At 42.0% G+C, this 23,409-nt stretch overlaps 1 protein-coding gene across 2 annotated transcripts in view; it reads right to left on the bottom strand.

Moving 5' to 3' along the window:
• plcg2 (phospholipase C, gamma 2) overlaps nt 1-23,409 on the bottom strand; it is a 53,521-nt gene that overhangs the window by 9,259 nt on the left and 20,853 nt on the right. The window contains exons 14-27 of one of the 2 annotated variants that reach the window (XM_086108662.1): nt 22,243-22,411; nt 22,012-22,107; nt 19,784-19,882; nt 17,337-17,506; nt 16,284-16,484; nt 13,979-14,101; nt 13,725-13,905; nt 7,405-7,473; nt 7,187-7,296; nt 6,990-7,086; nt 6,818-6,890; nt 5,946-6,118; nt 3,385-3,487; nt 1,591-1,794 (exon numbers count right to left, since the gene is read on the bottom strand). In XM_086108662.1, coding sequence (XP_085964788.1) covers nt 1,591-1,794; nt 3,385-3,487; nt 5,946-6,118; nt 6,818-6,890; nt 6,990-7,086; nt 7,187-7,296; nt 7,405-7,473; nt 13,725-13,905; nt 13,979-14,101; nt 16,284-16,484; nt 17,337-17,506; nt 19,784-19,882; nt 22,012-22,107; nt 22,243-22,411 — 1,868 coding nt within the window. The remainder of the gene's footprint in view (nt 1-1,590; nt 1,795-3,384; nt 3,488-5,945; nt 6,119-6,817; nt 6,891-6,989; nt 7,087-7,186; nt 7,297-7,404; nt 7,474-13,724; nt 13,906-13,978; nt 14,102-16,283; nt 16,485-17,336; nt 17,507-19,783; nt 19,883-22,011; nt 22,108-22,242; nt 22,412-23,409) is intronic. The other variant, XM_086108663.1, reaches the window with a different exon arrangement.

Here is a 23,409-nt window from a genome sequence, read left to right as displayed (position 1 = left end):
TTAACTACGCCCTCTCTCTATAGTTTGGTTTAGTATGTTGGAACAAGGTGGACAACATTGTGGTCTGCAGTACTGAAAGGTTTCTTCTGAGATTTATATGAATTTTTGACATTGCCAAAGCAGAGGTTGATTGTTTTATCGCCCCTGGTGGCACATGTAACATAGTGGTGATAGGTGAGAAAAGACTTCTTTAGTCTGCAGCCATCAAAATCCGCAAGGTTGAAGACAGAAGAATCAGGAGCAGCAGTCTGAATCTTTTGGACACAAGATGCGATGTTTTCAGATGCGCGCGCCACATTGCCCGATGGAGGAGGTATACACCAACACTAAGGCGAGCTGACCAAACCCGCAAGGCAGGTACTTGGATCTATAAGATCGTGCGAGCATTTCCACGTCAGTTGTGAAGCAAGAGTCAATGACAGCGACCCTCCTGCTCCACGCCTGGTTGATGTACACACAGACCCCGCCCCCATGACTCTTCCGACTGCCCACTTTGTCCCGGTCCAGGCTTACCGGAGTCCCGAAGCCGCTGAAGGAGGCCTGGGTGTCCGAAATTGTCCTGTCAAGCCAGGTTTCTGTGATGTGGATCAAACCCGCATCCTTGCATGCTCACTGACACGAGATGTTGGCACGTAGTTCATCCAGTTTATTGCGGTGTGACCTGCCGTTGGCGAGCAGGATAGAGGCGTATGGGGGGGCTTTTGAATCTCCAGCCAAGGTACTTGAACTTCTGCCTCATACATCCCCTCCTCCCCCGCTTTCTCCTCATTCAGACAGGCCCTTTGCGGACTTCAAGTTACCCAGGAATATGTCGATCTACTTTTGTAGACCCGTTGGTACTGGACATTCCACATCCCGCAGGAGTAATCAATCCTCCCGGCTGTACCACAGTGTATCACCACTACGGGTTGTCTAAACCGCGAGTGTAAGTCCCACAGTGAAGCAGATTAGCAGTTGCAGCACACGTAGGCACTTCCTCATTGTGTTAAGTGACCCAAAGCGATGTGAAAATCAAGAATGAAAGATTCGATCACAAGCACTTAGGGCAAGGTATGCCATTCGCAATCACATGATTGTGTGACAGAATCCGACGCATTACAACAAACAACTAAGCCAAGACATTCCCTTCTGCCTGTCGCCAATACAACGTACTTACTGCACCTCTGCGGGCAGGAAAGCCTCTGAAGAATGTGCCAAACCTGTCTTGATTATCACGCGCTGCACGCTGCATTTACCACTGTGTGTTGCATCATTGGAACCTGAAGAGGTAGTATCAGTGTTGACAAAAGTAGAGTAAAATTACTGATATTAGATAGCCCTTGATGATCAGTCAACAGCCACGCCGGGTGATCGTAGACCAGCAAGTGTCGACAATGTGGGCAGCAAGTGAAAGAAACAATACAAACTGTGAAAACCAAAGACACTGGTATCACCTTAAAAGTTGAGAAAGGTTGTCATCCTCAGGCATTTCTAAAAAGGTATGTTTCGTCATTGCAATTTGCCTGACATGAGCGTATATCTCGATTTATGAAACGGCTGGGAACCACAACTCTAAAACTGGCACGTTTACAGCTCAATCAAGATAATTACCTGCCGTCTGGAAGTTAAGAGCCACCATGTGACAGCCAACTGCCCAGAGAGGGTAGGGGTCATAGTTGGACGACTCCACACGCTGTCCTTTTGGGTAAATCCGACTCAGTGCCTTGTGATTGTACTGCAGGAAATCCATGGAAAGGCTCTTTCCTGGTGTTTTATTCTCTACAAAAGAACGGACCTCTTTGCAGTTGTAGCAGTCTGCAAAGACAGAAAGAGGCAAGTTTATCATGATACATGAGTGTCATGAAACAATACATTTCAATTAACATGCTGTGTTGTTGTGATGGGACAATATTGTTAATAACAATAATAATAATAATAAATGCAAATTGAGCAAAAAATAACCAATGAAAATCCGAAATTTCCTTAGAATTTTGGTTCAATAGAAATAAATATAAAGAAAACGAAACAGGCTTGGACAAAAACAATGGTACCTAATTTCATTTGGGTGCACAACATTTTGAGTCAATTACTGCAATCAAACGTCTTTTGTAACTTTCAATGAGACTTCAGCACCTTCCAGCAGGTGTTTTGGCCCGCACCTCATGAGCAAACTGCTCCAGCTCTCTCAGATTTGAAGGGTGCTTTGGCTCCTTCCACAGATGTTCAAAAGGATTTAGATCAGGGGGCATATAAAGTCAGTTTGGAATAGCCTAATGTTTTGTTCTTCGCCGTTCTTGGATCTTTTGAGCTGTATTTTGGGTCATTCACTGAGACCAAGCTTTCTGATATTGGGCAGCATATTTCTCAATCGAATACCTTAATAGTCTTGGGGTTTCATTCAGAATCAAGACAAATGCAAGAAAGAAGCCCCAGAAGATAACAGAGCCTACTTCAGAGTAAGGATGATGTTCTTTTCTTGGTATATTTCATTTATTTTCTTCTGTCTGTGAACATGGAGCTAATGTGTCTTGCCCAAAAGTTCCGGTTTGTCCGTTGGACATTCTTCCAGAGAATGCGATTTGTCAACATGCCTCCTTGGTTCACTTCTTATAAAGTCTACTTTGGCTCAAAAACCGCCGGTTGGGACACGATCAGAAACTAATGTACCTTGAACTTTAATTTCACCATTAAATTAATTAAAGATTGTTCTGGACTCCTTTGTTATGATTCATATCATCCATCTCTTCAATATAATCAATTTTCCTCCTGTGGCACCATCCAGGGAGGTTGGCTACAGTCCTGTAGATCTGAACTTTTTGAATGCTCTGTACAAATGTCGTCACGGCAACATCAAGCTACTTGGAGATCGTCTTTCAACTTTAACGTGCTTGTATATTATTTTCTTTCCAATCGACGCTAGACAACGCTCTCCTTCGATTCCTCTGGTCCATGGGTTGTGTGATACACACCATGTCACCAAACAGCATAGTGACTACTGTACTTGTCACTCTTTAAATAGGCCGTCTGACTGCTTCCAAGTTTGGAGATTCCTGCGATGCTAATTAGAGGGTACACCTTGATTAAAACATGTCTCTATGATTAAAATATTTACAGTCTTCGATAGGAGCACCAAGCCAATGTTATGAGTTTTTAAAAATATTTCTGTTGAACCACAATTCGAAATCAATGCCTGATCTTCAGTGGTTAATGTTTTGTCGACGTATGTATGTACTTGTCTAAGTTAGAGCTGCTGTATAATCCAAAGCCTAAATGAAATAATAAATTATGTAAGGAATGAACATTAGTGGGCTATTGGTGTGTATTTTACACAAATAGCCTGGAGGAGACTTGTTCAATCATCACTTTTTTTTTTCCCCATGTGTTATTACAACTGCAGGTTTTTACCAAAACGGTCCTTGTCCTTGCTGCGTGGCTGACAGTAGACAACCAGATCTGACATCTCCATAGCAACCTCTGCCTTCTTCTCCACTTCCTCCTGCTGCCTGATCTGATGTTGGACAAAAATGTAACTTCCTTGTACGATATGCTCAGTGATTGGATAAGACTATCAATACACGGTGGTTCATATGTGGTAGAATATGCACAATTACAGCAATCGGTATTAAAATACAAAGAAGACCAACATGTGGCTTGTCAGCCATTCAATATTAATTCATTGAAGTATTTTTGTTTTCCTGGGGAGGTCCTTTTCCTGTCACTATTCCTGTTGGTTCACCACAAAACTGTAAATATGACGAGAAGGTCAATAATGCCACTGTCTGGCTGCTGTTTCATATGAAACAGACTTGTGAAGATAGCAGCTGAAGATATTGTGAGTAGTATGTTGTGCCCATATTTTTTGCTGTAAGGTTGGTCTGGTCTTTTCAAGCACTGCAAGACAGGGGTCTCAAACTCAACTTGTGTGGGGGCCGCTGGAGATAGAGTCTGGGTCAAGTATTTAAAAATAAAAAAGAAAGAAAAAATTACAACTAATCCAACCTTCTCAATCTTTATGAAAAATAGTTCATAACATCAACAGTTCTTCAGAACATGAACAACATTGATAACCCAGTCCTCTATCTCATCACCTTGGTGCTTAGCACACACCTCATCATGACTAGTTTACATAACGTCTGATTGCCTGAGCAGCTTAACTTTCTCTGCATTCAAGACATGGCACGGTGCCTCTGTGCTCAACAACAACAACAAACATTCCATCTCCTCTTTGTCTTTAATTGGCTGTTTTTGACCCAAACTTGGGCGGCCCGGTAGTCCAGTGGTTAGCACGTCGGCTTCACAGTGCAGAGGTACCGGGTTCAATTCCAGCTCCGGCCTCCCTGTGTGGAGTTTGCATGTTCTCCCCGGGCCTGCGTGGGTTTTCTCCCACATTCCAAAAACATGCATGGCAGGCTGATTGGACGCTCTAAATTGTCCCTGGGTGTGAGTGTGGGCGTGAATGGTTGTTCGTCTCTGTGTGCCCTGCGATTGGCTGGCAACTGATTCAGGGTGTCCCCGCCTACTGCCCGAAGACGGCTGGGATAGGCTCCAGCACCCCCCGCGACCCTAGTGAGGATCAAGCGGTTCGGAAAATGGATGGATGGATGACCCAAACTTTCTCTTCACGGCAGATTTTGAAATAGACATGAGTGGTGACAGGGTAGATTTTATTTACACTTGGTGTGACTTTTCAGAATTATGAATTTCTGAAAATTGTCATGATCCTGAGGTATAGCCCATAAGTGATAAACACACACACGCACACGCCAGTGGCGGATGCTGGTCTGTCAGGGAGGGAAAGCTCAATTTTGGCCGACATCATAAAATGTGTCCGTTTATATAAACGCGAATTCTACTCTCCGTTCCTTTTCAAGAAAATGATCTGTGACCCTGTCATATCAACAAGGCGGCTTTTCCAGGAACTTAACTAGTGTCCGACAACTACAATAAAACCCACCAGTAATAAAAGATTAATTCGTCGCTTATCGTTTTCAACAAAGAGAGTGTCGCTAAAATGATTAGAAATCATCTCCAGTTCAATTTAGAACAGAATGAGAATTGAAAGTGCTCCCACAGATGCCTACAAGATCGGTGATTGGCTCATTTTGATGTCAATCAAACTGGAACACAGGCTCAGACAGATCATCCAATCTGATCCAGTCCCAGAGATGCCGAGCGTCCGTGGGCGGGACAAAAACCAGCTTGTATCCAATGGCTCGTCTCCATTCAACGCATTGGGACAACCTACCCTGAACTCTCGAGACACTCGGCGTCCGGGCAGTAGACGCTCTGCGGACGCTCAGCGTCCACCGTTTAAAGCACAGCGAAGCTGCGGGAATGAATGAGAAGGGAGTCGTGTCGTAACCAGTAAGAAGAAGCTGATTCGGAACAAAAGTTGAGCACGTTGTAGCGCATATTTAGTCAATGACATGTACACACAATGAAATTTACATTCATATATTTGATCACTTATTCTTTGACATTTTAGGGGAAGCCGAGCTTCGCTTGCAGTCCGAGGACAATCGCCACTGGCACACACACACAAACACACACGCGCACACACACACACACGCCACCCAAGGCAATGCTGGGGCAAAAAAATAGGGGGGCGCACTCCCATTAAACTTTGCTGTGAAGTAGGGGGCAGCAAAATATCATCGTGTGGCCCAAAATGGCCCCGGGCCACGGGTTTGAGACCACTGTAAAAGCTAAGGAAATGTGCCAACAAGGGTAAATTAAAGGGGTACAAATGCCTTTCATAATTTGAACCTAATGTAATGTATTTAGTAAAAAAAAATGTTTTAAGTTTGTTAATGTTTACATGCTGCCAAAACTTGTCACTGTGAAAGTCATTCATACGATACTTAAAAAACAACAACAATAATAATAATAATAATACAGCAATACAGTTATCAGCAGTACGAATAATCTAACAGTACCTACTGAATATTTCTAAAGCAAACACTTGCCTCTTGTTCTCGACTGAATTGCTTTCTCATCTCTCTCTGAGTGATGCCCCAAGCCACCTTGTACCATTCAAAAAGTTCCTCCAAAGAGTCTGCGGCCAAGTCATAATGCAGACCATCCTGCTCGATGCTCTGCAGTGTAAGAACATGCAGCTTTCCATTTTTCCCATTTTTCACTGAAAAGAGAGAGGACAGGATTCAGTATCACGGCATTCCCAATTAACTGTTCAATTGTAACCCTGTCGGGGACAGCGGTTACTACAGTGGACAGCTTTTCATGTTATCAGGTTACAGGGTGCATGAAAGGGTTAATGTTGTTTTACACATTTATAACTGTCGCGTTGAAGTAAAAAAAAAAAAAGGAAAAAAAAGCCCAAATTAAATACCGGTAAGCATTTTGACAGTACAGTAAAGCAGCGCTATATTGCTGTTCAGTCTTCGCAATCCCATCACAGATGTTATTCTGTTTTTTTAATTACTGTTTGTCAAGTACGATATGTTTGTGCTCTCTCTTCTTGTTTTGAGGGTTTAAAAAGACCGTTAAAATTTTTTGAGTGCTGTTGATGCTATAAAAATAAAAACGACAATGCCGTTATTTTTTTTAGATAGAAAGCCATTTTACGTGTTTGTAAGTCTTTTTGTGTCATGAACCAAATTTCAATTTGAGGATTGAAAACAGAAAACAAACCAAACACATTTTGATGTGATGTGATTATTTTTTCTGTCGATGTTTCAAGAATTCCTTTCCACAAATGATCACGTCATGAATTTGATCTCCAGCTTTAGCAAAATTCATTCGTCGCCCTCATTGTTTTCAAATGAATGTACATTAACTTGTAATGATCTAAGAAGTTGGAAAAAAAAGAGGTACTCACAGTTTTGTATGTTGCACTTGGATATATCCACCACACCCTTGCATAGTTCTCCCAAAGGATTGTCTTCTATATTCTGTTTTAATTTAGGTCACAAACAGCGATGACATTTTTAGTCTTTATAATGCCATCAAACCTCCAGTTCAATTATGACCTCATAAACATTTTTTCAAACCTGTTGTCCAAAATCATGTTTGGTGTTGTTGGACACTTCCTCAACATAATTAGATGGGAAAAAGAGCTGCACATTTCCACCATGGTCTCCTTTCCACCTAGAATGCGAGGAGAAATGTTAAGGTTTTTGTGCGCGTGTGTATGTTTGTGTATTTTTGGACTTGGTCATGTCAAACAACAATGTGCAAATGGACTCACCATCCATCATTGTCCTTTGACACATTATGTATTAAAGCCCCTTTATTGAAGGTGAGTTCATCGGGCATTTTAGCCTGGTAGCTGTAAATAGCCCGAACGGTACTCTTTGGCTAAGGTGGACAAACAAACAATGGAAAATTAGGCAGCCAGTATGTTAAGCACAAGACAAACAACAACAACAACCAAAACAGAAGTATTACTCTGAATACTGTACACACCAGTGATGACTCAATCTCATTAGGTTCCACGTATGTCGTCATTTCGTACAGGGAGGCAGTGTCTTTATCCTGTCAAAAAGAATCAACTGTCAGGTACCGTTCTTGACAGAGATGTTACCTAAACAAAGTGGGACTCAAAGTGGTCACCTCAAAAAATGTAATCTTAGAATGTCGCCTTTTTCGTGTCAGCGGTTAATGGATAGCATGCCTGCCTTCCATTTCTGAGGTTCTGTGTATGAATGTCAGCTCTACACATGCATGTTTGCATCATCCATAAATATGCATGTTAAGTGGACTGAAGACTCTAAATTGTTCCAAGGTGTGAATGTGAGCGTGAACGGCTGTTGTGTTTAAATGTGCCCTTTGACTGACTGGTGACCAATCCAGTGTGGACCTCACCTCTCGGCCAAAGTCAGCTGAAGCTCACCAGCAACCCAAGTGATGTCAAGCGGGATTGAGAATGGACGGGTGGGTGCATGGATGGCTTCCTGTCTCAATGTTTGATTCATAGGTATTGTCATAAAAGAAAATGTAGGATTATTATATTAGTGTTCGGAATTCCTAGATGAGGCCACCGGGGAAAGGCTCGGCAGCCTTGTCAGGGAAAAGAGTAGCCACAGTGAAATTCCTACAAACTGGTTCTTGTAATATTGGAGTTATTGTATCTAAATAAAATTCTGATACATTGCCTTTGTCTTTGAGTATTTAATATAATAAATAGGAAAAACAAAAACGATGGCAGCCCTGAGTCATACCATCATCTGCCGTGGGGTCAGGAAGTCATGCCACCCCACCTATCTAAAATAATGGGTTATAAATGAGTGCTGGTCCCTTCTTTCGAGAAGGAGCTGTGTTTGGTGTCCAGGACAAAATGAGGACCTAGCTGTTTCCTTGGATTTGGGGCCGCCACAAAAAAGGATAATATCCGACTGCAACGGACAGTTAGGACGGCGGAAAAAAATCATTGGCACCGCCCTACCCACTCTCGAGGACCCGCACACTGCAAGAACCAAGACAAGGGCACGGAAAATACGACTGGACCCCCACACCCTGCGCACCTTTTCCAGCTACTCTCCTCAGGCAAGCGCTACAGATCCATGTGCACCAAAATCAGCAGACATTCAAACAGCTTCTTCTCTCTCGCCATTTGCTCCCTAAACAGTAACTCAAATCTATAATAGCTCTTTGCATTTTTTGCACAGCCCTGTGGAACGGTATTACTGCAATTATCATTGTAGCTCCAGCTCTGTACATAATTGAACAATGACAATTGTTCAATATCCCACAGTACCAGACTAAAGTTGGAGTACAATTACTGTCACTGGTCACTGAAAAAAATGGTGCAACGATTATCTGCACCAACTGCACAACCGTCATAGTATTGTATTGCACCACATTGTCACACAGTTGTCATTGAGTGCTACTACTGCACAATGGCACCCTTATATTGCAGAAAATATTTCGATACTTGTTCGTCATGTCCTTGTTTATCGTAGTTGCTTGTTATTGCAAAACTGGTGTAACCAGTACTTCCGGACACAAATTCCTTGTGTGTCAACATACCAATTAAAATGACTCCTATTCTGTGTTGCTTAGAGAAGAGGAATGAGCAGCAATGGAGGAATGGAGGAAAACGCCACTTTGGGGGTGAATTAGGATTTTTTGACCACAGCTAAAAACTCAAAGTAGTAGATTTCGCATGATATGGCCAAAAATAAATAAAAATAGACCAACATTTAGTAGAAACCGTGTTTGTAACACACACAAACTTTAAAATCACAACCTTGAAAATACTGGTTGTCAAGCCATATTGCAGTGCCAGAAATGGCATTGCATGTTTGAGTGGTGAATAACCAGCTTGTTTCCACCCTCGTGAAAACACTCGACTTAAAGTCATGCCTGATGAATGGGACGTTCACAAATCCATTTAAAATTCTGTCAGGCAGTCTCGCAAAACACCCCTTCCTCCATTCTGTTCAAGCTCTCCACATTTGGGAACCAATCACCACCTGATGGGGTGTTGGCTCTGATGGTGGGGGAAGATGTTGGTCTGACCTGGCAGACCCTAACGTATTGTAAGGATCTGCTGGGACCATCTCGTCGAGTTCCTTGTGAGAAGGAGTTTCAGCTTCCACCTCTAGCAGAACTTTACCCAAGTCCCGAGAGAGGTGGGGGTCATTGAGTCCAAGCGGACCATATTCCACACCTCTGCTGTCAAGACCATTGACTGGCGCTGTGGCCGTAAGGTGGTCAGCGGCTGTTGCGGCGGCAATCCCTGAACCCGTCGGCTCCGCCTGGCCAGTCGGTACCGATCAGCTGCCTCCACAATGCCGCAAGCCAAGAGGGTTTGATCGGAATCCATGTTCAGCATGACAGCTTCCTAAATATTGAGGAGATTGTTTTGGTATTTTCAGCGGTTGAAGTCGATGTCCACATGTATTTTGGTGGTTGCAATTGCAATTTGGCAACGCTAAGCGCTTTTTTTTTTTTTACACCTGCACAATCAGTGGGGACAGCACACTGTGGGAGCCTTGATGGCACCACGTGAATGAAGTCTATAGCCCTCATAAAGAGGCGATGATGCCCACCACATGAGGCATCCGACAGCTGAACCAGAGGAGCATGGGCATGGGTGTTAAAAGCACCACTGCAATCAAAGCTGGAAAGAAGCCATTGCCCCTGAGGGGTCCACCACGCTGTCAAATACTCTCCTGTGACTTGGTCCATCCCATATGGTTTTAGTTTGCTTAATTCTTCGACTTTCAGGAGAAAATAAATAACACCAGTGCAACAAGGGAAATAAGAGTGATTGGGGGCCAAAAAGTGGACATTCCAAAATCTACTAAAAAAATAAATAAATAAAAACCAACAAAAAGCTTAAAAACATGAATTAATATTTTTTACTATATTTTCCAGACTATAAATCTGTTTTTTTCATAGTTTGGCCAGAGGTGCGATTTCTATTCTGGAGCGATTTATGTGTAGAATTATGAACACATAATATCATTCCACATGTTATTTTCACAATAAACCGCAAGAGGGCGCCCGAAGGCAGTGATGATATGTCAACGATGATTTTGACGTTAGCTACATAGAAGTGGAAGCTCTGCATCTTCTACCTCCGGAGTTATTTAAAAGTGACACCAAGGATGAAGATTTCAGTGGATTTAGTGATTTGGGGTGACACTGATGGTTTGGTAAACTTGTTAGCATGTTCTTTGTGCTGTAGTTATCTGAATAACTTTTCATATGTTACGTGAACAAACCAGGTACGTTCTCAGTTTGTTGTTTTAGGCGTCATGTAACGTTAACATATCGTACACTTATTCAGCATGTTGTTCCCTATTTTATTTTTATGATAAATTTAATTATAAATTGCCTTTCAAGATGACATGTACTGTATGTTCTTGGTGTTGGATTTTATCACGTAAATTTCCCCCCAAAATGCGATTTACACTCCAGTGGGCCTTGTATGTTTTTTTTTCTTCTTTATGATGCATTTTATGGCTGGTGCGACCAATACTCCGGAATGATTTATAATCCAGAAAATACGGTAAATCCCTAACTGTAAAATAAGTGTCAAGTTTCGTCCAATTTGAGAGCCCCTTTAACAATGTGTTATTTGTCATACGAGTAGTTTGAGGTGTAACAGGTGTAACCACTACAAACTAAAAAGCTGTTCCTTATATTTTTGTGATATACTATACTATATAACTTGTGAGTGTGAGTGTGTGTGTCTCTATATATATAATAGAGCTGTCAAACGATTGAAATATTTAATCTAATTAAAAATGCAACTGTCATAATTAACTCAAATCCACTAAAAATTAATAGTGATTACTCACGCATTTTTGATCGTTTCTGAATTTCCTTTTCTATTTTTTTTGTCCTATTTTTTCCCCCATTTTAATGCTCTCATCAACATGGAATCATGAATCAGTTTTGTGCAAAATGCAAATATTTACTTAAATAACAATTCCGATTTTCAATTTTCCATGAACATTTTTCACTTGGAGCAGGTATTCACACATAATCTCTCACACTATATTACTGTCCATCAACAACAGTGAAAAAAATATTTTGTCACACAACAGCTGCTTTAACAGCTCTTTTTGTGGAATCAAAACAGAGCAATATAACATTATAAAGTGCTCATCTAAGGTAAACTAGTACTCAGCCTATAGTGGATTTAAGCCATGGTTGCAGACTTCGTTTTTCTCAAGATTGCTTTGAACACAGCAGTCAGGCTATGTTGATTCTGTTGGTCCTTCTTGCGCGGAAGTCTCTCTACGGTTTTGTGTAGAAATCATTTCAGATGACTACACTTGGTTCGATGACAACACTGGAGACATTTTATTTTCGCTATGTTGCTACCACTGCACCGCTGAACTTTCGTTGTCATGTCACCGCCTCAGCGCACCGTCACTGTCAGACGAACACAGAGAAGCTCCACCCGCTACATTTATATGGTCACGGAACACTGTAACCTTCCACACAAAATAGTTACAAACAAGTAATTGTTTCCGGTTTAGTCTCCATCCTCATCCTCTTAGACTTGAGCGCCGCCTTTGACACAATCTCTCACCCTATCCTCCTCAATAGACTCTCCTCCATTGGTCCTCCATTGGTCTTCCACTCCTACCTCACTGGCCGCACTCAGTTTGTCCAGCTCAAATCCTTCACCTCAAAGCCCTCCCCAGTCACCACAGGTGTACCACAGGGATCTGTCCAAGGTCCCCTTCTCTTCATCATCTACCTCCTGCCTCTTGGCCATATCCTCCGCAAATTTAATATCCACTTTCACTGCTTTGCTGATGACACCCAGCTCTACCTCTCCTGCAAGCCAAACTCCATACTCCCACCCCCCTCCCTCACCTCTTGCCTCTCCGAACTCAAAACATGGTTCACAACAAACTTTCTTAAATTAAATGCTAATAAAACTGAAGTCCTCATTCTTGGCACCAAATCCACTTTATCCAAAGTACACGGTTTTTCCTTCAACATTGACAGCTCCCTAGTGTCCCCCTGACCCCAGGTTAAGAGTCTGGGTGTCATCCTGGATAGCATGCTCACCTTCCACTCACATATCAACACCATCACCCGGACTGCTTATTTCCACCTCCGCAATATTACCAGACTTCGCCGTTCCCTCACCCCCGCACCACTGCTATTCTTGTCCACAGTCTTGTCACATCCCGCCTTGATTACTGCAACGCTCTCCTCTTCGGCCTACCTCAAAAGTCCCTCCATAAAATCCAGCTGGTTCAAAACGCCTCTGCTCGCATCATCACAAAAACATCTTCCCAGCAGCACATCACCCCCGTTCTCAAACAGCTTCACTGGCTCCCTGTTCAACATCGCATCAATTACAAAGTGCTTCTATATACATATATGGCCATCCACAACCTGGCCCCTCCTTACCTGTCCGACCTTCTCCAGGTGCATATCCCCTCTCGCTCCCTCAGATCCTCGTCCTCCCTCTGCCTGTCAGTGACCCCTGCCCGACTGAGCACCATGGGAGCTAGAGCCTTCAGTCACGCTGCTCCAAAGCTTTGGAACAACCTACCTCCGGACCTCCAAAACTGCACACCTCTTTCCACTTTCAAATCCCGTCTAAAAACACACCTGTTCAGGATTGCCTACAACACATAGCTCTTCCATTTCCTATGTTTTTATATAATATCTCGTTTAGTAATTTTTACATTGTGTTTTCTTATTGTCTGTACAGTGTCCTTCGGTGGCATGAAAGGCGCTTCAAAATAAAATAAAATTATTATTATTATATTAAACAATCGCATCAGTGGCATACATCGTATACCTGTATGATACAGGTAACTTTGGTCTTGTCAGTGGAGCAATCTGGCAACTTTTTAAAAGTAAATTTTCCATTCATAAACTCTTTAAGTATCCGTTTTCGGTGTCTTGCGCTGCCGTGGCTGGCAAAACAAACGTGCGTGGACCTATGCAGCGCGCTTGTTGTTTTGTTTCTGATTTATTTATAGAGCAACGTAACATCCGCTGTGACGTGTGCCACGTTAATCTTGCGAGAAAAAATGTAATCCCGTTAAAATTCATTGAAATTAATGCCAATAAAAACGTGCTAAACTGACAGCTCTAATATATATATATATACATACATACATACATACATACAGTATATACAGATATACATAAATAAATGGGGGGGGGGGGGTGAAGGTTACCAAAAATAGCCAGTATTACTATTCACATAAAGCAAAAAGTATGTCCTGAAACAAACAATAGCGAAGCAAATGAAACAATGCATGTACCCATTTTCATCTGATTTTAATGGAACTCACTGTGCTGAAGCGAGCAACCAGGTCAGGCGTGACTGGGTATCGGAGTTTGGTCTTACGATACAGTGGCTTCTTCTTGAAGTAGTTGACCATCTCCACAAGGCTCTCAAACTCAGTTGTTGTGCCAAGCAGGTAAACACCGCCTTCCTTCTGGATCCGGCAGTGTTTGACCTTCCCTTCCCCTCTGAGGGACACATCGTATTTCAGTACAAAATGGAATTAACTTCACGAAGTGAACTATGAGCATGCTACTCAACCTGAACGTGATAGCAAAAGAGTCTGGATCTCCCTCCCTCTGTCGTATAAGGAAAGCTCCATCTCTGGGAATTTTCAGCAAATAATCTTCGGCCTCACCTCTGCTCAGGTTTCTGTAAAACCACCTAACATAAAATACAAAAAAAGCATTTTGATCAAACTGTCACCCCAAAAAGAACATTCACTTTAAGTAATTCATTCACATTGTATTGACATTGAATATTCAAGAGCCAACCCTGAGGAACACCTTGAAGAAACTTCAAGAAGAAAATCTTTTCAGTTTTCATTTTACAAAAGTAAAAGATACATTATTTCTAAATATTTTTCACTATTAATGTGACCTGTAGCCTTACAACAACATTTTCAAGAGCTGAGGTCAATCAATTAAGATGATGTACTTGCACAAGTGTGCACACCTTCTTATAACTGGCCATAGGGATGTGTTCAGAGTTAACTAGTCACATTCAAACTCATGTAAATGGAAGTCAGCACAAACCTGACACTGGTCAAAGTGCTTCTGATTTATCCCAAATAAATTTCAGTCATTCGATGAAGCTGTTTTTGGCTTTTTTTTTTTTTGCGTTCTAGAAGGAGTTTTTGTTTTTTGTGCTAACACTGACTGGTATTTGGAACTGTTCATAAATCAGTCGACCTTGCCTAAGGGTCCAGCTGGAGCTCAAGAAAAACAGCCCCAAAGCATGACACTGCCACCAACATGTTTTACTCTCGGTATGGCGTTCTCTTGGTGATGAACAGTATTGAGCTTGTACGAAATAGACCTTTTGGAATTTGGGCCAAAAAGCCAAACCTTGGTTTCAGCAGACCATCACACATTTTTTTCCACATGCATTTAGAAGATTACAATTGTGATTCAGCAAAATTCTGAAGCCAAGCTTACGCTTTTGGACCTAGGATTCCAAAGGTATGTTTGCCATCAACAAAACACTCGTCACCAAATGAACACAAGGCATAAAGTCAGAAGTCGGAGTAAGCATTTTATTTACAAGTCGCAAGTAAGTCTCAAGTTGTAACGTTCAAGTCTCAAGCCTGTCCCAAGTCCCTGTGGGGGCAAAATAAAAAAAAAAAAAAAAAATCATGCAATTCAAGTCGAGTCGAGCAATTCTTCTCATTACTTGGTTTAAGCAAGTTGTAAGTCAAGTCATAAAATCTTGCTCAGCCACAATAAACGTTGAAGTGATCATTTATTTTTCACTGATCCTATTACATGACAGATCTAAAAATGTTATAATCACTAACGTGTAAAAATGAAATGAAAAACAATGTCCAAAAGTAATGTTTTTGTTTTTGAATTATTTCGAAGAATGAATGTTGTTTTTTCAAACAAACGTTTATATGAGTGGCACAGTGTCAAGGTGGTGATAAACACTGAAATATACTGAATGTGGGCATAAACATGCAAATCATCAAATTTAAAAAGTACATACGTCATTTCTGGATCCAATCTGTTACCCAAACCAAATTAGTGTGTGGCATTCACTTTGTGCCCTTTTTGACGTTGAGTGAAGGGGACATTTTTTTTCATTAGATTTGACATCCATCCCCAAACAACCTTAGCCCTCCCATTTCAGACTGCTGTCCCCTCCCTGTAGACTGGGGTCAACACAATCATCTCATCCTTAACAATGAAAAAACGAAAGAGATGATCATGGGTTTGAAGTGAGGGAGGAGAGGAGCTCAACCAACGAGCATCACCATCAGGGTCACCGAGGTGGAAGTGGTTTTGAAGCACAGACACCGAGGTGTGGAGCTTGATGAAAGGCTGGATTGGAAGAGTCGCACGGATTCCGTGCATTGCAAAGGCGCGACTAATTTTTAAGGAGGCAAACATCGGCCCAGCCTTGCTTTGGACTGCCTAACACACAGTCGATGCCGGTGCCCTGTTTTTCGCTTTCATTTGCTGGGGAGAGAGTATACGTGTTGCTGATTACAACAGGCAGATACCAAGTCTCAAGCCAAGTCAAGTCATTCCCATTTTTTGAACAAGTCACAATGCCTAAAAATAGTAACTCCAGTCTGACTCAATTCAAGTCATATGACTCGAGAAACATGATGATTTATCAAGGTCTCATTTTTTTAAATCACAAAAACCTTGTATGCGAACAGGCTTTTTATACCCACTCCATATTTGAATTTCATGAAAAAATGCACTATGACTCTAAAAGAGGTGTCGTCGTTCATTAGTCACCTAAGCCTGGGAGGTATCTTTAAATGAATGGAAACAGACATAAGTACTTTCGGATTTATATTTCATTTTACTGAAATCCAAGTTGACTGTGACGAACGTACCCTTGTTGTAGATGTGGGTTGGGATGTGGTACAGCATCAGTGAGACGCAACTCAAAGTCTTGACAGCGCAGCGGGTTCTCCCTATAGTGCTGTATCAGGGCATACAAACTGGGAAATTGGAGGTTTGCTGTCAGGTAGTAGGATGTGTTTTGTCCCTCGGAAAAAGAACGAATACGGCAGTGCTGGACTCTCCCACTGCGCCTAAATAAATGTTGGAAGACAACAGACAACAGATTAATTTTTTTTCGTACACTGTGATAGAAAGATAAAGTGTCAGAGAGAGAGAGAGAGAGAGAGAGAGAGAGATACCTGTAGATAACCTCCCTAAAATTTGGATTGTAATTGTATTTTCCGCGCTATAAGGCGCACCTAAAAGCATTCAATTTTCTCCAAAACTGACCGTGTGCCTTATAATCCGAGGCGCCTTATATATTGGATCAATGTTCAGATTTCTTGGACGTTGGATTTTAAATGTTCTAGAAAGCGCTTTGTTACAGCTGCAGCAGTCGTGCAAGCTCTATTTAAATAAAGCTGTCTTGTATTGTTTTCTCTTTCGCATAGCTCCATTAAGTGGATGCATTACGCAACCGCAGCCACGATTGTGGCTTCTATTCTATGCGCCTTATAATGTGGTGCACCCTATATATGAAAACAGTTTTAAAATAGGCCATTCATTGAAGGTGTGCCTTGTACTCCAAAGCACCTTATAGTGTGGAAAATGGGTAATGATATAATGTTATTTAAAACACCACCAGTAAGTACTACAGATGTGATGATCCTGACAGATAATTGGGATTTTAGAACATCCAAATTTGGGGTTGATTAGCATCATAGGACAACAGGTGGTTGACCACCCGCATTCCGAATACTGTACACCATATTGGTGTGTATTCTACACACTCAGAAAACTGTCCGCGTCCAAACAGTGGTATGACTGACATGAGGGTTAGCATGATGAAAAAATGTGAGGAGGACAAGCGGTCCACAAAGGTTGATTTTCATCACAAAAGCAATATTTCCCATAATAGTGAGTGTGCATGAAGGGAACTCTACCAGAAAGAGAGGGTGATATCCTTGGCAACAGCATCACTCTGCCGGACCAAAAAAGTGCCATCTCTTCCTCTTGTCTCGGTACAGTAATCATGAATCAGTTGCTCTGCCATCAGTCGACCCTCTTTAATGCCACCGTGAAACCATGTTTCGGAACAATGCAAGTCATGGTACTGGGAAAATACACAAAAACACAGGCTCTGACATTCATTTCTTTACTTTAGCAATCACGAATAGAAAACAGAACTCAAATTACAGTCCGTGGTTCCAAAGCTGAAAATGAGACAACATTAGATCAGCTTTTGAAACATGTCCTAATGCAGTATAGCGTATGTTTTAATTTTTGATAACAAGTTACAACGTGCCAGTAGATTCATTTCTTTTCACCAGCAGGCATTCATTTATTTTCTTTCTATTTTTTTTTCTTTTTTAGATTTATTGGTGATGTCACGTTCAGTCTGTATGCAGGAAATTATTAGACTTCAAAACTGACATCTTCCTGTTCATGTTCTGCTGAAACACTATGCTAACTCTTAAAACAAGAATTCACTCTCTGTATTTTCCAATGCAACAGGACGTACTAATAACAGAATGCAACGTGCTATTTAAAATGTTTTATGATTGACTATTTCAGTTATGCATGAAGGTGAGGGGAATCACACTCGTGCTGAGACCAACCGTCATAAATGAGCCAACCACAATTAAAACCAAGAGGAGCAGGAACTGCAAGCGCCGATGCATATGTGGAACTGGGAGTCGCGGCTTGGAATTGAAGTGGATTTACATGGGACAGGAGATGTGAGCCAATCTCTTTTTCGTCAATGGACGCTATAGGTTCTTGTTTGCTTTCAAACTTAGCTTGTAGCAGACGTGTGAACATTTTCACCACAACGTCTTTGATCCACTGTTGAAAGGACACTTTGATTCGTTCCTCTTTCATCTAACTGCTTCAAACAACAAAGTGTATGCAGAAAAAGTGGTTAAGATTGGACGACTGTCTGTGTCTTATGTGTTGTGTTGTATTATTTTGTCATTTTATGTTAACTGTTCTTTTGATGGTGGCGCGGTCACCCGCAGCGGCTCCTCTGTCTCCTGAGGAATGTAATTTCATCTGTGCTGTATGTTGCACATGTAGCACATTTGACAATAAAGTTGACTTGACTATAAACCAACATAGACAATCGATCCAAACACAGGCAAAAGTTTTGAAAGCCAGACCCTGTCCGGCCTCGTACTTTTTTTCAATGTCTGCTTAAAGCGACATCTATGAGTACAGCGGTACCTCTACTAAGGACATTAATTGGTTCTGGAAGAAATTTCTTAACTAGAAAATGTTGTAAGTTTTCCATGTAAATGCCCTAATCCATTCCAAGCCCCCCCCAAAATTCAGACATAAATGTTTCTTAAAGCATAAAAATGCATCAAAATATGTAACAAATACATGTTACAATTAGATTATTGCACAATAAATGAGAATTGTGCATAATGTAAAAAACAAACAAAGAATAAAAATAATGGTCATTTAACTTTTAACTGCATCCTCATCATTTTTTGCCCTCTTTAGTCCAAGGATGTTTGCTTTTGTAAGCTTTTAACAATCCTTCGAAAATGTCCAAGGCAAACATCAGCATAGTGAGTGATCGCCCGACTGGTGAACACTTTTTCTGGGTGATTCACATTTCTGTAAAACACTCGGAACGCCTCATTTCCCGAGGGGCAAATGACGAGGACGCTGCAAAGACACATATCTATCTATTTATCCATTTAACACAGAGACACATTCGGTAGAGGTCCCTGTTAGCCAATGGGATGCCAGGAAGATGCTAGGTAGTAGCCAATGGCAGAGCAGCTATAAGTATGTTGCGTTCAGGAAACTCGGAGCAGCCCAGACTGTATTTTTACCTTTCGTATCTTGAATGTTTTCCTTTTGAGGCATGTTTTCATTTTGAGGCATTTCGTAACTTAAAAATTTCGTATGAAGAGACGTTCGAAAGTCGAGGTACCACTGTTTGAGTGCCATTCTTATGTGACGAAACTATAATCCTACCTCCATAAGGATAATTGTTCATACTGTCTACAGCACTCGTTCATGTGCTGGAGCTGCTCATCCAGAGTTGAATCATCATTCATCTTGTTTTGTTGTCAACTGGGTGAACATTAACCATGCTGAGAGGTGGGAGAGCTGCAATGTTGTCTGTCCTGTGCCAGGGCTAGGAAGCCACTTTGGCGACTCGATTAGCATCTTACCATCTCAGCTGATGTCTTGTCTGCTTTCACTGAGTCGAATCACTCAGTATTGTGAAAGCGCTCAGAACAAAAACCCATCTCTCAATTTTCTCGTGATTTTTTTTGATTGATTGGCTTGGAGTGTTGTCAATGACTACAGATAAGACTATTTCTGGGTCTTGAGTGTCACATTCAAAAGAAATGGATTTTCCGAGTCAACTCACTCCGCCTTTTACCTTCCTGAGGTCTTCCTTTTCCTCCTCATACTCTTCTGCGTAGTACAGCATGTCATCAGAAATCACACAGTAGTGCTTGTTCCAGCGCTGAAAAAGACATGCAAAATAATGTTCAAACCCGAATGCTCTCATGTCGATTGCATTGATTCTGACTGTTTATACTGGCACATCAGGCTCAAACTCCTTAAAGATCCAAGTTTTGCCCCAAATTTGACATCGATGCATGTGGAAAAAGTGTGCTGGCAGCATGTCATGCAAGCTTCATGTGTGACATGCATCAGTGAGATGCGGTGGACACTAAGTTGTCTTTACCATTAAGAGCATTTAAACAGCATTTTTTTTTACAACTGTTTAACACTGGTTTTCGACTGGTCAACTTCCACTTGGACTTGAATGACGAAAAATATGTTTCGCTTAAAATGTTGCCTGTGCACAATGTACCGGTACAGTTAATTAAGGTATCATGCTGCAGGCATATATAAAAAAATAATAATTACAAAAACAATCAAAACCTACCTTTTAATCTGGTTTCTGTTAGAGGACGAACATGACACAAACATTCTTAACGTTTTCCAATGCTGTAAAAATGTGTAAAAATGAATATTCTATTTTCTATCTATATTCTTGTTTGGCTCTCGACGAAGGCGGACGCTTTCGCTTTCTGCTCCTGTCCCCCCACCCCCACCCTTCCCTGCTCGCCACTCAGTCCATGTGCTGTCTTTGTCTGACTTTTCCTAGCCTCCTGTCGTATTTTCATCCTAAAAACAAACATGGAATTGGTTGGCTGGTCTCTCGATGCCATCGACAACATTTTCTCGATGAGAAGAGCAGGCAGTGGGGAGCCTACTTGCCCCTCTGGGACTTTTGCTGCTGGGTACACCCTAGATCCTTGGAGAAAGCGGAGAATGGTGTGCCTGTCAACACTGTCCGTTGAGGATGTGGATGACATCTACATTTTCGGCCTTCCGATAACAGGTATGCTGCTGTTTGGTGTTAGCAGTTTCCTGATCTATCGCAAAATTCAACCGACGGGAGCGGCTCTATTGGAAGTGAAGAGGCTGCCGGTCTAAGGATGGCATAGCGCGGCTGTCCAACACTCAGACTCAGACTGTGCTCAACCACAAACTGTTGCAGTTTTGGAGCGTCTCTGCAAGATGGTCAAGAACATGGAGAAACTGGAATCCGTGCTCAAATATTGACAGAAATCACGGATTTGGCTGATCGACGCCACTAAAGAGACATAAGCCACAGACTCAAGGCTGTCTTAAATTCTTGGGCAGCCTGCTACCAAAACAACATCTGCTATCTCGGCCTTCCCCTGATGAAAGTATGCACGGAAGCTAGTCCCCCACCATCACCCCCTCCTTCATACATTCCCTTGTTTCACCGTCTTCATTGTTTCTGTCTTGTTGTAACTGTCATATGCTTGTGCAGGAGTTTTTTGCCTCACTCAAACTATCCTCAAAATGAGGGTAGTTCGAGCGTGTTTTTTTTTCTCCCCCTCTCCCTCCCTTGTGGTTTCTTTCTGACTTCCGGGTTGAGTGAACGCTGGCGCGTTTTGGCTGCCGCTGCTCAACCCGTATTGTTTTGTGTTTTTTGTTATTGTCAAGTGTCCTTGGGTGTCTTGAAAGGCGCTTATAAATAAAATGTATTATTATTATTATTGCATTTCAACATTTTAGTCAACGACGATTTACGTTACAGCCTGTGACACACGTTTCTATTAGCAGGGCGGGATGCCAGGCAGGTGGCTGTTGTTAAAAAACAAAACAAAACCAAAAAAACGACATTTCATGTACAATTCACTAAGGGTACTGGCAAATAATGGGAATCTGGAGGGCCGAGAGAAGCATTTTAAAACCGTACACGAGAGGTACAATAGTTAAGTATGTCCCATGCCTCCGCGTCAGGTCTCGATGAAGGTCGGCAGTGATTCACAAATTCCTGTGTCTAACTTTATTTTTCTGTTTCGTTCATCTTAGGGGCCGTTGTGGCTTTTGCTTGCAATGGCATGCGTGTTAAATGATCACTATTTGTTGGAGAAATGCCAGTCTACTAACGGACTTGTATTGAGGTGCCCATAGCCAGGCTCAAGAGTCACAGGATTGTTGGTGCGCCCCTTTCACTCGGAGATCCTTCCTTGTATGCCCACACACGTGTGATCTCATTCTCTGTGTGGTGTGCATTTTTGGGCAATATGGGCTAACGCAAAGTACCTGGTTGACAGGGTCCCACATCTCCAAGTCTCCTTGTTTCAGCCACGTTCTGAAGTCTTTGGTGGTGTCTCCACCATCAACATTGAGCTTCTTGTGCTGCACATGTACAAATAGCAACATGGTATTAGTGGACAATGTACGAAAACTACCCCACCCCGCCACCCTCACACACACACACACACACGCTCACATGCACATGCACACGCACAAACACACATGTGCGCACATTACTTTAAGAATGATTTTGCCCTTGAGGTGTGTGGGTGATGGCAGTTGCTCGGCCATGTGCTCCAAGGGCTCAAGAAGCAGTTTGTCTCCAAACACGTCTTTAAAGATGCGGGCCATGTGCCGCTGCTGCTCGAGTGGGCAATGCTCTTCGATCGAGAGAATGACTGGGAACCTTAGAAAAGAGCGTTATGATGAAAAAAAAAGTTGAACATGTAGAACTCTTGTATTTGCAATGTTTGTGGACAAGGTTGCAGTCATCAGAGCAGGTATCTCACCTGCTTCCCGTTACCCATCTCGAACATTCAACTCACCAACACATTCTTCTAATTTGCTTGGTAAAATGAATGTCCACCCAATCCCACATTACAAGATGTACTCCATATTGTAGGTCAGTCAACAACATTCATTCATTCATTTTTCAAACCGCTTGATCCTCACGAGGGTCGCAGGGGGTGCTGGAGCCTATCCCAGCTGTCTTCGGGCAGTAGGCCAGGGACACCCTGAATCGGTTGCCAGCCAATCGCAGGGCACACAGAAACGAATAACCATTCGCGCTCACACTCACACCTAGGGGCAATATGGAGTGTTCAATCAGCCTGCCATGCATGTTTTTGGATGTGGGAGGAAACCGGAGGACCCAGAGAAAACCCATGCAAGCACGGGGAGAACATGCAAACTCCACACTGGGAGGCCGGAGCTGGAATTGAACCCGGTATCGCTGCACTGTTAAGTCAACGTGCTAACCACTCACCTACCGGGCGGCCCTTCAGTCAAAGACAATTAGAGCAAATCTTTCAAATCATTTATTAAAGCTCACCTGTTCCAAAATTCTTTTAACATCTTTGAATCCCTTTTACCCATTTTTGCTTTGTTTTCTTGACATTTGTTTGTTTTAAAACCTGTATAATTTGCCTTAAAGTTCACGTTTTTTTAATCCGTGTTGCTCAATTCTTGTTGTTAAGTGTCTTTGAGTACTATGAAAAGTGCTTTCAAATAAAATGTATGATTATCATTCTTATTAATCATCATAAATAGCACTGTGATTTATCCATTTTGTATTTATATTGCACTTAATTGAATGGTGTTTGTTTTTTCTTCTTTCTACCCACATTCTTGCTGCTGTAGGCTGTAAATTTCCCCAGTGTGGGACAAATAAAGGATATCTTAAAT

This window comes from Hippocampus guttulatus, chromosome 4 (assembly GCF_054856545.1).
Source record: "Hippocampus guttulatus isolate MCC_2025c chromosome 4, RoL_Hgut_1.0, whole genome shotgun sequence".
In the NCBI taxonomy this organism is placed as follows: domain Eukaryota; kingdom Metazoa; phylum Chordata; class Actinopteri; order Syngnathiformes; family Syngnathidae; genus Hippocampus; species Hippocampus guttulatus.
This window is presented reverse-complemented; position numbering and strand designations above follow the sequence as displayed.